Source organism: Leishmania infantum, chromosome 21 (genome assembly GCF_000002875.2).
Source record: "Leishmania infantum JPCM5 genome chromosome 21".
In the NCBI taxonomy this organism is placed as follows: domain Eukaryota; phylum Euglenozoa; class Kinetoplastea; order Trypanosomatida; family Trypanosomatidae; genus Leishmania; species Leishmania infantum.
Window position 1 is genome coordinate 60,159 of NC_009405.2, and position 15,360 is coordinate 75,518.

At 63.7% G+C, this 15,360-nt stretch overlaps 5 protein-coding genes across 5 annotated transcripts; all 5 read left to right on the forward strand.

Moving 5' to 3' along the window:
• Positions 1-220: 220 nt before the first annotated feature.
• Positions 221-4,648, forward strand: LINJ_21_0240 (conserved hypothetical protein; the record flags this gene model as incomplete). The annotated part of the gene is made up of 1 exon (XM_001465292.2): positions 221-4,648. One exon carries the CDS (start codon positions 221-223, stop codon positions 4,646-4,648), a length of 4,428 nt encoding a protein of 1,475 aa, XP_001465329.2.
• A 1,178-nt stretch (positions 4,649-5,826) lies between these two features.
• On the forward strand, positions 5,827-8,001 carry LINJ_21_0250 (conserved hypothetical protein; the record flags this gene model as incomplete). The annotated part of the gene is made up of 1 exon (XM_001465293.1): positions 5,827-8,001. The coding sequence occupies one exon, from the start codon at positions 5,827-5,829 to the stop codon at positions 7,999-8,001; it is 2,175 nt and encodes a 724-aa protein (XP_001465330.1).
• An 859-nt stretch (positions 8,002-8,860) lies between these two features.
• LINJ_21_0260 (major vault protein-like protein) lies at positions 8,861-11,740 on the forward strand (the record flags this gene model as incomplete). Its single annotated transcript, XM_001465294.1, has 1 exon — positions 8,861-11,740. One exon carries the CDS (start codon positions 8,861-8,863, stop codon positions 11,738-11,740), a length of 2,880 nt encoding a protein of 959 aa, XP_001465331.1.
• Positions 11,741-12,453: 713 nt separating this feature from the next.
• Positions 12,454-14,058, forward strand: LINJ_21_0270 (conserved hypothetical protein; the record flags this gene model as incomplete). Its single annotated transcript, XM_001465295.1, has 1 exon — positions 12,454-14,058. The coding sequence occupies one exon, from the start codon at positions 12,454-12,456 to the stop codon at positions 14,056-14,058; it is 1,605 nt and encodes a 534-aa protein (XP_001465332.1).
• A 644-nt stretch (positions 14,059-14,702) lies between these two features.
• On the forward strand, positions 14,703-15,167 carry LINJ_21_0280 (calmodulin-like protein; the record flags this gene model as incomplete). Its single annotated transcript, XM_001465296.1, has 1 exon — positions 14,703-15,167. One exon carries the CDS (start codon positions 14,703-14,705, stop codon positions 15,165-15,167), a length of 465 nt encoding a protein of 154 aa, XP_001465333.1.
• Positions 15,168-15,360: the final 193 nt, after the last annotated feature.

A 15,360-nucleotide genomic window follows, 5' to 3' on the forward strand; every position in this document is an offset into this window, starting at 1 on the left:
TGCCCGCTGGCACGCAAGGACAGACGCATGCACGCATGTCTCGGTGCACACGGGGACACAAGCGTGTGCCTCTTTCTCCATCTTCCGCTCGTCCTCCTCTTCGATTTTTCCTTCCACGACACTCCCGCTGACGCACACATGCACGCGCGCGCGCACTGCCAGCCTACCACCATACAAGGCACACATTGCAGCGCGTGCACTAGCGAATTTTCTGTTTACCATGGCCGACACGGCACATTCAACAGCGCTGCCGGTGTTGGGCGAGGGGAAGCGCGGCGGTAACGGTCGCCTCACCACCATCGCGGCTCCAGTATCCGCGGATGGCTCCATGGACCACGTGGCGCTCTACCGCCAGTTCTGCGCGGAGGAAGGCTGCAAGGCGAACTCGGCGTTTCTCCGCTACATGCACGACCGCGGCGGCCACTTCAGCCTCGAGCGACTGAATCTCAGCAACAACTACCTCGGCTCCAAGGGACTTCGACCAGTGATCCGCATGATTGACCTGTGCCAAACCATCGTATCCATCAACCTCGAGAATAACGGAATCAACAACGACGCCGTTATGGGCCTCTGCGAGGTGCTTCAGCGCCACGTCAGCATCACCTCGCTCAACTTGAGCCACAACCCCATCTCCGTTGCAGGGGGGAGGCGGCTGCTGCAGCTTGTCGAAGATAACCCCCGCATCACCGAGTTGCTTCTCAACGGGACCGACATCTTCGAAGGGTCGCAGAGCCGCATCCGCATGGCCCTGCAGCGCAACTCCGCTACCCAGCTAAGCTCCGGGCCGCACATGGAGGTGAACAAGGAGGTGGCGAGCCCTGCCGCCCTGGCCAGGGCGGCAAGGTGTCAGCCGCCGTCGCCCCCTGCGCGCCGGCGCGGTGGCCCCGCGGCGGCCAACACCCTGCCTGTCTTGACGTCACCCAAAGCCACACTGCAGGCGATCCATCATCACCCCCGCAGCGCCGACAATGCAGCTGCAGACGGCCCCTCCGCAGGGGCAGCGTCGACGTTCAGTGGTGCTGTGTCGCGCCGCAGTCCTGTGAACGGTTCGTCAAGTTCTTGCAACGGCTTTTCGTACAGTGCTACGTCCGCCGCGGTATTGGAGGCGTCGCCGCGGTACACGTGGCACGAGGTCACGCTCGGAAAACCACAGCCTCGCCCGCCGCGCCCCGCGGTGGCCTCGCAGGAGCACAAGAGTTTTTCCTTGAGCAAGGTGAAAGACCTCAAGACGCTCTTCGCCGAGCGGGCGCGGCTGCTCACGGAGATCAACCGGGGGGAGGCCAGCCGGCGCGCTTATGCGGCGCGCCAAGAGCTGATGGCGCTGGAGCGTCATGGCCGACCCACCGAGGCCACCGCCACTGGTGCGCAGTCCCGCACGTACCCGGGCGCGGCGACAACAAGCATTCCCCTGCCAGTCCTGCTGACGAACGTGGACGAGGAGGGCAGTCCCACTGCCAACGCCATCGGCGGCGACGGCGGCGCCGAGAACGCCTCCGTCGACATCTCCGCCGCGCCACACGTCGCCGTGTCTAGTGGCGGAGAAACAACGGAAGCGGTGCAGCGCAGTGGCAATGCCCACGCAGCGTCCCCGCCCTCCTCCCTGGCAGGTGCAACAGCGTGCATCAATGACGCCCCGGCACCGACCACGGTGGTAGGGGTGCAGTCTGCTGAGGCGGGCCTCGCGGACGGGGCCGCCTTGGCTGTCCCGGAGGAGAGGCCCCAGGCCCACACCATCGACGATGTGTTGACTCTGACTCGCATGAAGCTCCTGACCACGGAGGAGCAGTTCACGGTGCTGTTCGACCAGGGTTGTCGCGAGTACATGAATCGCAACCTGGATGCCGCGTACATGGCGTGGAACGAGGCGATGCGGATAGCGGTGCGTGAGGGACAGCGGGAGTGGATGGCGGTGGTGGCGAGCAACCTGCAGCGGCTCAGCTACGAGCTCCTCGTCGAGGAGGGCGCCTCGCACCTCGAGCACGGTGAGCTGGACAAGGCGCTGGAAACATTCAAGCTCGCCTACGACGTGGCCATGAAGGCGAAGAACGCAGCCTGGGAGCGGGACATGCGCACGGCGCTGCAGAATGTGCAGAAGGCGCTCTTCCACCGCTGCCATGAGGCGGCCCTGCTCCTTTTCCGCCGCGCTCAGGAGGACATGAGTGGCGGCGTCGCAGCTACGACGGTGACGGAGGACGACTATTTTCTAATCCCCGGCACGGAGGAAATGGTGCGCCACACCGCCGCCTTCGTACGAGAGTGGTCGTGTCTGCTGTTGCTGAAAGAGGCGGTCGGCATGTGGGTGGAGGCGACTCGGGCCACGGGGCGGCTCAGCGAGGCGGCCGCCGCCCCGCTGAAGGAATCTGTGAAAGATGCGGTGTCGCTCGTCGCCGCCTTCATTGCGGAGCACCACTTCAACGCAGCGTCCCCGACGGGCCTGACGTGGTTCGGCACGGACGCCTACCTCTACCACGAGTGCATCCTCCTTAGCGAGCTGTGGTGCGACCTCGTCGCGTACAGCGAGCAGAACTTGCATCACGGGCTGCTGAGCGCCATCTGCGCCGCCCAGCTGGGTGAGCTGTACGTCGCCACCTTCCAGCTTCCGCAGGCCCTCGTTCAACTGAACAAGCTGGTCACCTACGGTCGAACGCAGCGATCCGCTGTGCTTGAGGCGGCGGGCCTGACACTGTGCGGTCGTGTGCATCTTCAGCGAGCAGACTACGCACTGGCGGAGGCGGCCCTCGACGAGGCCCTGCGAATCTGGACGGAGCTGCAGAGCGATCCAGCGCCGAAGGTGCTGGCTGACAGCCGCGACGCCGGGGTGTGGCATCGCTACGACGTGGCACTGATGGACGCCTCTTCGGTGACAGCAGACGAGACCGCCGTCGCATCGGCACAGGCGACGGCGGTTCAGAAGAGTGCGGCGAGCGCGCCTGCCAAGGCGGCGGCCGCCGTGCCGGACAGGCTTGAGGAGATGAGAGGCACTACTGGCCACGGCAACAGCAGCACCCGCTTCCGCATCGAGACGCATCTCCCGACGGACGCGGTCGCCGTGCTCGCCAACATGTGCCGGCACTACAAGGTATGCCTGCTGCTGCACACGTACCGCTACAGCGCCGCCCTAGAGGCGCTGGAGAGCAGCCTCAACAATGCCTACAGCGACACCCTGCGCGAGAAGCTGAGGCGCAACTTTCACCTCAGTCCGTCTCTCGATGAGATCGCCGCCATCGCCGGCGTGCTCAAGACGCCGCTGGTCTTTTACACCCTGGCCACCAAGTACGACTGGGCCGCCACGGAGGGCGGCTACGCAGCGGAGGACTCGCTGTGCATCTGGGTGGTCTCCGAGTCCCGGGAGATGCGCTTTGTGGAGGTCAACCTGGCCAAGGACTTCAGGTGCACCCTGAGCGGCCTCATAGCCTCGCTGCGGCGGCAGCTCTGCATCGAGCCGGAGATGGCGGTGCAGCCGGACATTATCACGGAGCTGCCGAGTCTCTCCTGGCAGGAGCCGCTGCGGGTGCTCTACCAGGCGTGCATCCACCCCATCATCGGCTACGTGCGCGCGCTAGACTCGCATCTGCTCCTCGGTGACGGCATCATCACCGTGGTGCCGAGCGGGCAGATGTGGCTGGTGCCCTTCCACGCGCTGCTGAACGTCAAAGCCGGCGACCGGTATTTCGTCGAGGAAGCCGCCGTCCAGATGGCCTTTTCCGCTACACAAGCCGCCCTCGCCGCCCTCAGCGCGGAGCGGGTGCAGCAGCAGGACCTGCACCGGGAGGTAGTAGCGGTGCAGCGCGACGCCGATCACGGCGCGGCCGACGCTCTCTTCTACACGCCCTTCCCGTTCGACACGGACAGGTCGGAGCAGGAAGGCGCAGCAGTTGTAGAGATGCTGAGTGCGGGACGGGTGCAACTGGTGGAGCAACTCCGCCGGCATTGCGCTCCTGAGAAGGCTATCTTCACCCGCAAGGTAGAACTCGTGGAAGACGTGGAGTCGCTGCGGGCAGTCCTGCCGCGCGCCCGCGCCGTGCACATCGCCACAGCCACAACCGCATCAGCTCCTTTGTCGCAGGCGAGCGCCATCGACAAGACTGCCTCGCGGCCAGAGGACGAAGGAGGTCTACTGATGCGCACTGCAGCCCCGATGGGGGACGTTGGCGTGATTCGGGCGGCCGAGATTGCGCACATGGAGCTGGCGGCGGAGCACGTGATCTTGACGAACACGAACATGTCGCCGCAGCACACGGACGGCATCCGCGACGACGTGCTCGGGCTGCTGCGCGGATTTTTTGGCAGCGGCGTGCCGTGTGTGATTGCGGGGCAGTGGTGCACGCCGGACATGAAGCCGATGGAGCTCTTCCGGTATTTCTATGCGCAGCGGTGTCGCCCGCTGCCAACGTCGCCGGCCGACTTGTCTGTTCGTACGGACACCGCCTCCGGAGGCAGTGTGAGCGCCAGCAACGAGCAGTCCTCCAGGGTTGCACAGCCGCAGGTCGTCGCCGGAGAGGAGGAGCCGAAGGAGGAAGGGGAGATGGCGCGCCATCGTGCGTTGCTGCTCGCCCGCTCTATTCGCCACCTTCTCGCTGAGGAGCCGGCGATGCGCTACCGGCCACGTGTGTGGGCAGGCTACTACTGCATTGGCAGCGGGTGGTAGTCGCTCAGCTCGTCGCTTAGTTATTGCGGGGAGTGGGTGGGAAAGGGAAAAACCGCGACGGTAGACCAGGCGTCGGCAAAGGGTCTGCGTGCGCGTGTCTATCGCACCCACTCCCACCACCCCTGCCCTCATGTACAGTAGTAGACCGTAACACGACACGCATCTTGGCGACTCGTGTTGCAGGCGATGTTCTTTCCGCCACTTGTGTGGCACTGTGGTCGTCTTATTGGGCTCTCTGCTTCTCACGTCATCCTTATTCGCCAGCGGCTAGTCGTGTGATCGGACAGGTGGCGTGACGCGGGCGCCCTTCTCGCTCTCCGTGTGTGTGCGTGTGCATGTGTATTCGTTTTCTCGCGCCTTCATGTAAACTACGACACCTGTAAAGTGCGCGTGGGCATCTGTGCGTGTATCATCCCTGCGCCAGCGTCACGCCCTCTCCTGCCGCTCTCTTCTCAGCAAGAATGTTGATCAGCGCAGACGAAACTGGAAAGTCAAAGGAGAGGATCATCCGTCTGGAAGGCCGGAGGCGGTGCATGGATGATCGTTCCTGAGGGCGGCTACTCTTGTCAGCCCATCCCCCTTCCACCCTTGCGACCTCTCTGGTGCTGAGCACCCTCCATGTCATGAGAAAGTGGTGGTGGCTGTGGTGGTGCAAGCCCCGCAACTGTGTAAATGGGTGCTTCAGCAGCACCAGCTCACACACACACACACACAGACGCACACATCCATCTCAGGAAGACTCGTCTCTGGCGTCCCATGCGTTGTTCTTCGAGTCGCACGCGAAATGTGGAGGCGAGAATCTCGCTGAGCGCAACAGGTCGTATCATGGCGGGCTGTGCATGACCACCTGCGGACGCACACACCATGTGCGCACGCACACCCTCTCCGAATCATCTTTCTCTGCCTCGTCCCCTTCTCTCTCCGTCGCCAAAGCCCCGCGACGCTTTTGGGACTCTCAGTGCACAGTTGCGCGCTCCGCCACACACAAGTACAAGGAAGGCACGCGTTATAATATTCTGCCCCTCCGCCTCTCCTGCCAGCGGTGCGACATCTCGCCCCTCCCTCCAGCTCTTGGCGCGTCTCGGCGTCAGCGTACCTGCCGCTTTCGTCCCTGACCGACTTCGCAAACCCGCGGCAGGGCAAAAGGACGCGTGGGTACGACCTCCACTGCATACACAATGAGCAGCGGTAGGCGCGACATCATCTTTTTTGGCTCCATCGCCGTCAGCATCATCGGTCATGAGGTGCATGATGAAGCCGTGGCGGCGCAGCTGGAGCGGCAGAATGTCCGCATCAAGCTGCACACCACCGCCAGAGCTCCGTATGTGAAGACGGAGGAGGTCTTCGGTCTAGACGCTACCTCGCCCCTCTACGAGATCGATTCCGCCGACTTCAAGGCCAGCCCGGCCAGCTCGCTCACCCCTCAGCGCGGTGCCTCTCATCCGCGACACCACCGCCAGAAGGCTGCCTTCCTCCCTGTCATGCTGAAGCTGGCCCAGGACGCGGCGGTGGGGGAGGTGCCCTCGGTCGAGGACCAGGATGGCGCGCTTCTGCAGCTAGACTCGCCGACGAACAGCGCCGATCCGGCGCCGAGCTACACCTCAGCCTCGGTTCGCATCGAGGTCGGCATGTCGCGCAGCGGCGGTGACGCAACGCCGGTGGGGACTAAGGATGTCTTTCTGCCCTCGCTCAACTACCTTGCCATCCGTGACATGTGTACTGTTGTGCGCATCCCGGTGTGGTCCAACAGGATCCAGAAGTCGGAGACGGGCGAGGTGGATGTGGCGGAGCTGGACCATCGGTCTCCGCAGCCGCAAAGAGCCGGCGACGGTAACAGCCGTAGCAGCGGCGGTGTGCTCGGTGGCGTAAGGGACCGCAACAGCAGAGGTGATGCAGTGAGTGGCGTGGCGCTCAGCGTGTACGCAATGGTTCGTGTCATCAGTCTCGCGGAGAAGGTGCGCCTTGCCTTGGAGGCCGACGATGCCGTACGTTGCCTCTTGAGCCTGCCAGACCCGGTGCCGAGGATGAGTCTCGCCCTCACCCAGAGAGGCGATGCCCCGTACGGAGCCATGCCCCTCACAGAGCTCTATGAGCACCACCGGCAGTTTTTCGGCTATTACAGCAACACCATCATCAAGCACAGCAGCGTGGTGACGCAGCGACTCGCCGAGGCGCCGCGTCAGCGCGAGGCCGACGCGTCGTTCCCCCATCGCTGGAACACGCTCACGGTTGTGGACCTGCGACCAGCGCTCCTCGGCGAGGACGCGTTCGCGCCTCTTCTGATCACCTTGGCCTACTGCGCCAACCTCCGCGCCCTGTACGCCGACGGCAACCACCTCGGCGACCTCACCTGTGCGCGCCTCTCCGCCCTCTTCCGACGCCACCGCTACCTTGCCCGCGTATCACTCTCCAAGAACACCATTCACGAGGCCGGTGGCGAGCAGCTCTTGCGGCTGGTGCGCAACAACCTGCGTATCACGTCCATACCGTGTCAGGGGAACTACTTCTCCGATGCGTTGCGCAGCCGCATCGAGGAGGTTGCCAGGAGAAACGCCAGCGTCATTGCGCAGGATCCGCTGAACATCTTCTCCGCAAGCTACGACTACCTCACCGGCCTCTCAAGTCTGCCCAACTCTCTGCAGCAGGAGGGCCTGCGGACGTGGGCAATGCTCTCGGCAGCGCCGGTGGGTGACGTCGACGTAATGGTGCGCAACTTCACTACGAGCACGCAACGTACCTTGGGCGACTCGCCAGTCGTCGCGATGCAGCGGGCCAAGGCGGCGTTGCGCGCACGCGAGTCCTTCTCTTTGATACCGCCGGCGGCACTGGCGCCATTATTGAACGAGATCATGCGCACGGTGTCGGTCGGGGTATCCCGCGTGCTGCCCGACCCTCTCGTGCGCTCACTCTTCTCGGACATGGAGACAGTCGTGGCACTGGAGCAGGAGCAGGTCGAGGCTCAGCGTCGTGACGAACTTGCCGGCGGCAGCCGCGACGCGTTGCTTCTGCCGCCCGATGTGTGCGATGCCGTGGGTGGCGTGTACACCCCACCCGTCGACTCAGAGACGATGTACGCTCGCTCCTTCGTGCGCATCGTCGTGGCGGCACTTCGAGGCGTGGCGTTGGGCACGCCGTGGGCGGAGATCGCCAAAGTACTTGAGGGCATAGGCCGCGTGCATCGCGACCTCGGAGTGATGCCAGAGGACTACTGGCTCGCAGTGCACATCTTCATGACCTCGTTACGCATTAGCTGTGGTGCGGAGTGCTACGATGCCGACAACGCATCCTCTTTCCTCGGTCTGCTGGCTCTGGCGGTGCGGACGGCGGCGGGCACCGACACCGTGCTGCAGTGAGCGGGGCACTGCATGGTGAGTTGAGGCGGTTGGCCTCTCTACTGCACTTGCGCAGCGTCATCAAGAGCGGGTCCCAGTCAATGCGGGTGCGTGTCTCTCTCTGCGCGTGCCACCACCGCCGCCTTCTCCCGCTGTCGTCTGACTTCTTGTGGTGTCGTGTTCGCTCCCGTTGATGTGTCTATAGAACCCCCTCCCCCTCTGTCCGCCTTTGTGTGGGCGGAGAGCGGCGGTATGCAGACGGTTCCCCCCCCCCGCTCTTCCGTTCTCTCCACGCATTCTGTCTCTCGCCATCAAGTGTTCCTTTTCGCTTCAAGCTCTTCGCATAATGTTTTGAGTCATCGCCGCCCGTTGGTATCACCACCCGCGCACGTTCCGCCTCCCTCCCCCTCCCTCCTCCCTCTCAGGAGTGGAGAGGCACGAGGGTGTGTGTCTGTGCTGTGCATGTCGTCTTACCGGATGGGGCTCCGCAGAGAGAGAGAGACACGGAGCCCTCACAACTCCTGCGGCGTTGAAACAGGAGACGGCTCGAGATGCGTACGTCTTGCTATCTCCGTCGCCTCCTGGGCGCAACCTCCCCCTCCCTTCTCCTCCCTCGACCGCACCAACGCACATGTTGTGCAGGTGCGCGCACATACACCCACGCCAAGTCACCACCTTGTCGCTCGCTCTCCAGAGCACACAATCATCGGCGAGAAGACGACGAGGACAGGGGCTGCGCACACTTCTACGACGGCGTGTGCCTGCCTCGTTGCCGCCACCTAGTCTGGCAAGCTCCCTCCTGCTCGTGGTCAGACACAGATCGAAGTACAGTCACACATGCGAAAACACGACCACAGCACCGGACGGCAAGGCGAAAACGATGAGCACGGCATCCGTAGTGAAGTTGATGCCGCACGAGTACCTGCACGTGGAGGACACGAACACGTGTGAGGTGCTCACCCTTGTCGGTCCCATCACCTACACCCTGTACGACCATCACCGCCAGTTGCACGAAACACCGCAGCCATGCGTTGTGGTGCCGCCCAGCCAATTCGTCACGGTGAAGAATCCGATGCATGCGGTACCGACCTCTCTCAAAGATAAGGCCGATGCGCCGCCAGTGTACACGCTGCTGCGCAGCTCACCTGGGTCCATCACGGGCCTGGCGGCGCTGCCGTACAGCCGCTGGAAGATGCCATATGGCAGCAGTGAGCTACGCTTTTTCGACGAGTCGCCGTTCCCGCTCCTGCCAGGCGAGACTGTCGACGAGCCATCGCCCATGCCGCTGCTAACGGCTTCAGAGGCGCTCACTCTGGAAGCACTCGCACCGCATGACGTTGTGGATCCCGTTACGGGTGCGGCAGTGCACCGCGCCGCTCAGGAATGCTTTCTTTTCAAAGGACCTGGCCTCTACACCCCACGACTTGACGAGCGCATCGTGAGCAAGGTGACCGGTGTGTACGTCTCCCCGCCGCAGGTGTGCTACCTGTCGGCCAAGTACGACTTCGTGGACGATGACGGTGTGCCCCGCGTGGCTGGAGAGCAGTGGATTGTTCAGGCGCATGGCATCTTCTTTCCCCACCCCGCCGTGACGCTGCAGGTGCGTGACGCGTACGTGTTGACCAGCTTCGAGGCGTTGACGTTCGTCTCCTACAAAGCCTTCTACGATGAGGGGTTGCAGGTTGCCCGCGAGGCGCAGAAGCCGTACCTCATCTCGTACGCGGACACCAAGGACGGAACGTACCTCCCACGGCCGCATGAGACGTTTCGGGGCCGGAGGAGACAGGTGCACCTCACTGCCACGCAGTACTGCGTCGTGATCAACCCCGTCGGCGCCGATGGAACTGCGAGGCTGCACCAAGCCGAGGTTCGCGTGGGGAAGCAGAGCTTCATGCTGCAGCCCGGTGAGCACTGCACGAAACCTCTCACAGCGCTGGTGCTGAGCGAGGACGAAGCGCTGCTGCATGTCGCACTGCAGACGTACACGGAGGCGGATGGAACTGTGCGAGAGGGCGGCTCGCGTTGGCTCGTCCGCGGGCCGCGGCAGTACATCCCGCCAGTATACGCGCGGGTGGTGGAGCGGCGGCGCATCATGAAGGTCGACGAGAACTGCGGCGTCTACGTGCGCAACATCCACACAGGCAAGGTGCGCTCGGTCTTTGGCAAGCCGTTCATGCTGGGCGCCGACGAGCAGCTGTGGGAGCGCCCCATCGGTGCGTATGTGCGTCGCCTTCTGGCCGAGCCGCGGCAATCGCTGCGGGTAACGGACATGTCCGCCAAGGAAAGGGCGGAAGCCTCCTTGGAGGAAGGGTGGGCGGCCACGAGGGTGGAGTGGGACATGCAAGCGTCGAGCACCGCCGCCGCTGAGGTGGCCGGGGGTGGCTGCTACAGCGCTAGCAGCAGTGGCGAGAGCCTCGACTCTAGCGACGACTTCATGGACAGAGGCGAGTGCGCGGACGAGCTGCAGCTGCTCGACGCCGCCACCCGCAACGCGCACCCGCCGCGCCTCTCGCGCCACATTAGTCGCTATCACGTCATCACCGTCAACGTGGAGCACAACACGCTGGTGCGCCTCTACGACACGAGCACCGGCCTCAGCCGCGTTGTGGCCGGCCCCGCCACGGTGTTCCTGGAGCCGCACGAGCACTTCACACCGCTTTCCCTCTCCGGCGGACGTCCGAAGGAACCGCACCAGATCCACTCGCTAAGCCTCTACCTTGGGCCAGACTACATGGCCGACGTCATCGAAGTCGAGACACGCGACCACGCCCGACTGCGGCTTCACCTCGCCTACAACTGGGAGTTTGGTTCCGTAGACTCGAGCGGCAAGGCGGGCATGGTGGACCCAGAGCTGGCCTTCACCATCCCGGACTTCATCGGGGAGGCGTGTAAGGCACTGGCGAGTCGTGTGCGGTCGGCGATTGCGGGACAGGCCTTCGAGTTCTTCCACTGCAACTCGTCGACGCTCATTCGCCAGGCGATCTTCACGCCGGCTGAGGACGGCTCCATCGTCTCCCACGGCGACTCGCTGTGCTTCACCGCAAACGGCCTCTACATCACCACGGTAGATGTGCAGAGCGTGGAGCCGGTGAACATCAAGACGCGGACCGCGCTGGCGAAGAGCGTGCAGCTCGCGGTGGAAATAATCACCAAGGCGCAGGAGAGCGACGCTTCTCACCAAGCGGCGCTCCTCGAGCAGGAGGCGAAGGGTGCGTTGGACCTGCAGGTGATGCGTGACCGCGCCAAGGCAGAGCAGCAACGCACAGAGCTGCTGCGCGTGATGGGCGAGAACACGGCGCTGGAGCAGGCCGGCGCCAGTCGTGCGCAGGCGCTGGCTGAGAGCGCCGCGCGTCTGGCAGAGGCGCAGGGAGAGGTAGACGCCACCCCGATTCGCTGTGCCGCCCACTCCGTCGGCATGGACACAGAGCTGGAGGTGTTGCGCAAGCGGGCGGAGCTGGACCTCGCACACCGCCAGTCCATGAACAACCTCGCCATCGACAAGATCCGCAAGCTGTCTGACATCGAAGCGACAAAGTACGAGAAGATCATGGCCTCACTCGGGAGTGAGACGCTCATCGCGATTGCGAACGCGGGGCCGGAGCTGAAGGCGAAGCTTCTTGGCGAGCTGGGCCTGCAGGGCTTCGTCGTCACGGACGGCAAGACGCCCATCAACATACTGAACTTGGCAGACAAGATGGCTGCCGGGCCATTGGCCACCACACCGTCCCCAGCAGCGCCTGGAGCGGCGCGAGTGTCGTGATAACACGCGGGCACTTGTGCAAGAGAAAAGCGCGTCCGAGGGGGGAGACAGCGGCACGGCGGTGAAGGCGCGCTTTCCCTCGCTGTTGCCTACGTCCGCATCGGACATCTCCGTGCGCACTGGCTACACACAGCGCCAGGGGCTGCCTCACGTCTCTCTCTCTTTTACTTGCGCAACTCGCCAGTGGTGCGCCGTCGTCAGTTTTGTTTCGCTGCACCTTCCTATGTCCCGCTACACATGCGCTCGCATCCTTCGGTCTCGACGCTCTCCAACTATGGCAGGTCTGTCCGGTGTATTGCTCACCATCTTTCCCAACCGCCACCCGCGATTGCACAGCCTCCCGCCCACCCCTCCGCCTCGTGAATCTTTTCGCCTCGCCTTTGTGGGAACTCAGCGGCTAAAGTCGTGATGTTGCGTCACCCGTGACGTGTACCACGTGCTGCGCACACCCACATACGCACACACACACACACGCACGCCAACTCTGATCCCCTCGCCCCTCTTTCTCTTCGATGTGTGCACATGTCAGTCGGTGGCACAGCCGCTCAGCCGGCTCTGGCGATTCGTCTCACCTCCTCACCCACCGTCCTCACGTCCTCCTTCATGCTTCACTCGATCTCGCCTTCTCGCTTACCTGTCTCACTCCAACGCACACACATACGTCGCAGCAACACGAGCGCACCTGTTTCTGTCGCCTGCTCGCATCAAAAGAAATGCTGCATGAGGTTAACGTCGGCACGTCCGACATCGTCCGCGGCGGCCATGACGACGACGAGGCAGCCACGCAACGGCAGCCACCCGCACTCTCGGTGGTGGAGGAACATATGCAGCGCATACGGCTCGAGCTGTGTGGGCAGCGCCACCCACCCAGTGGATACGCTTCAGGCATTGCGATCCCCTCCACCGCCGCCGGGCTGGATCGCGTCGCGGTACTGGTCGATCTGCTAGACCAGGTGCGCTACTGGGCCATCGAGGAGGCATCCACCTTCAAGGACGAGCCAAGTCGCCTCGCAGAGACGGAGGCTCCTGAAGCGGTGGTCGCATGTCTGTGCAGCCAGCGGCCGCAGCTCGTGGCCCAGGCACTGCGTGTGGTGCAGCCCATGCTGCGACACCGCCAAACGGCATACAAAACACGCCGTGTGATGGTCGACGTCTGGGCGTACCGGGAGCAGGTGAACTCGATGGTGCCGCTGCCGGAGGGGCTGGATCCACTGCTTGTCATGCTGGCGGAGGTCTTGGAGCAGCACAAGGGCGTGTTGCCAGTGCTTGTCGAAGCACTTTCCGCCGCGACCGCAGCGCTGGTGCAGGACGGGACCGTGTGCGTAGGCAGCGACAACGGCGACGATGATAATTTGGACGGCGGCGTGTCGCTGCGCCGTTGCGTTGCACCTCTGGTTGTCGCCCTTCATGAGACCACTTTAGTGTACCAGATGGAGTCCGCCATGCGGCGTCACCCAGACGCGGTGCCGCTGCAGGTGGAGGGCGTATCCTTCTGTGCCGCCCTGGTGGACCTTCCGTGGCCCTTCGAGGCAGAGGTCGATAGCGAAGAAGGCACTCCCACATCCCTCGCTGACATTGTCGCCCACAGCGACGGCGTGCTTGATGTGCTGCAGGGCGCCCTTCGCCGCCACCGTCAGAACTTGCGCATTGCTCGCGGTGTGCTGCATGTGTGGCGTGTGTGCGCGCAGCACCCGGCAAATCGTGTACCGCTTCTTCAGCATGGCGCATACGCCGGCGCGCTGCAGCAGCTGCGTGAGGTGGGGCCGTACACGGTGGGCGTGTGGCGGGAGATTGCAGAGACCGTTGGCTACTTCATCCCGCTGCTGGATACCCTTCAGCGCCGCTCATTAGCCCTGACGCTGCGCGAGTTGCTGCTGCGCCGCCCGCAGCTTGAGGTGCTGGAGCTCATTTTGGCGCTGCTTCTGTCGCTGCTCATGGTCGTGGACAGTGGACACCATGGCGGAGGTGGCAAGAGTGGTGGCGCGTTCAACATGTACGCCATGTACCCTCAGCCGCCCGCAGCTGCGCCGTCACCCAGCGCCACCGACATTGCCGGAGAGCCGCACCACCGTGGGACGAAAGCCGTGCTGCGCTTCAGCCTGCTTCAGTGGCATCCCATGCGCGGTCACCACCCGCACAGCGGCGCATCGGTCGCGGGGGAAGATACGTGGCACTTCCTCCTAGAGCGTTGCGCGATGCCGCAGCTGGTGAGTGGACTGCTCGAGTACTTCGGCCACTGTGAGGCGGTAGACGAGGAGGATGCATTCGACTTGGACCGTGTGTGCCGCTTAGCCGAGGCGGTCCTCGGCTTCTTCTGAAGCCCCTCTCCTCCCTCTCTCCCTTCCACCGTGCCAGTTGCCCCCAAGTCAACCAAAGGCGCCTGGAGAGGGGCGAGGGGGAGCGGTTGGGGCCGCGTCATGTACAGCTGGTCACTCGTGGCCACTCACGCGCTCGCACAGGACCCATTATCGAGAGCCGAGGCACGTCCCCTCGCCTTAGAATGTATGGGCGAGGCATGTCAGCCCCGCAATCATCGTGACGGCTCTTCAAGAGCGCGCCATGTGCGCGGCGGTCTCGCGTTACTGCGGCACGCCTCGCACGCGTGCAGAGATGAAGGCTAGCACACGCACGCACACTCACACAGAAGACACCGATGTACATGCCGTCGTACGGCGGCGCCGTAGCGGTGGGGAGGACGCGCGCCGAGCCGTGCGCACGCACGTGTTTTCACTCCTCCGGCGGATTCTGTTTCTTGCTTAGGCGCCTCAGCTCGCCCTCTGGCGGCATGCCCGCACTCGCCCAATTCACTCCGCCTTTTCTCCGCCACATGCTCCATCAGCAATGTCACAGCGCACACACGTGAGATACAGCCACGCCAATCGTTACCAGCGCCGCCAGTGTGCTCTCACCGCCCTTCTTTCCGCTGACGCAGTGCTTTCCTGGCACAATCGCACACAGAGTTATGAGCGTACTGTCGGAGGCACAGCGAACTTGTGCGTCTCTGCAGTTCCTGCTGCTGGACCAGGACTCGGACGGCTTCATCGGCAGTCATGAGCTGGGGGCCTACCTGCGTGCCATCGGGCTCTACCCTTCGCAGAGCGACATTGCAGGCTACATCGCCCTTGTCGACCCGGAGGAGCAAGGACGTGTATCGCAGGAGAGCGCGCTGGCGCTGTACGAAAAGCTCTACCCACAACGCACCACCCCCGAAGAGCTCTACGCTGCACTCAAGGTTTTGGACGACGACGCCGACGGCTACCTTACCACGACGCAGCTGCGGCACATCCTCGTCAACCTTGGCGCTCGCATCTCGCAGGAGGAGGCGGAAGAGATACTGTGCGACGTGGAGAAGGACGGAGAGGGCATGATTATGGTAGACGACATCATCCAACTGCTGATGCCCACCGAGGGAGAGGAGCGCCTGTGAGAGAGAAACGAGGATGAAGGCCCTCCACCTTACGCGCGCACGTCCTTGCGTGTGTCGGTGTGGCTCTCCCTCTCTCTCTCACTTGTGTTCTTGAGTCGCCCTTTTCCAACCGTCTCCGCAGCTCCCTTTCGCTGCTTGAATGTACAAGAGTGCTTCCCAGCCCACTTTGCTGTCTGCTGCTCGACAGCAGGCG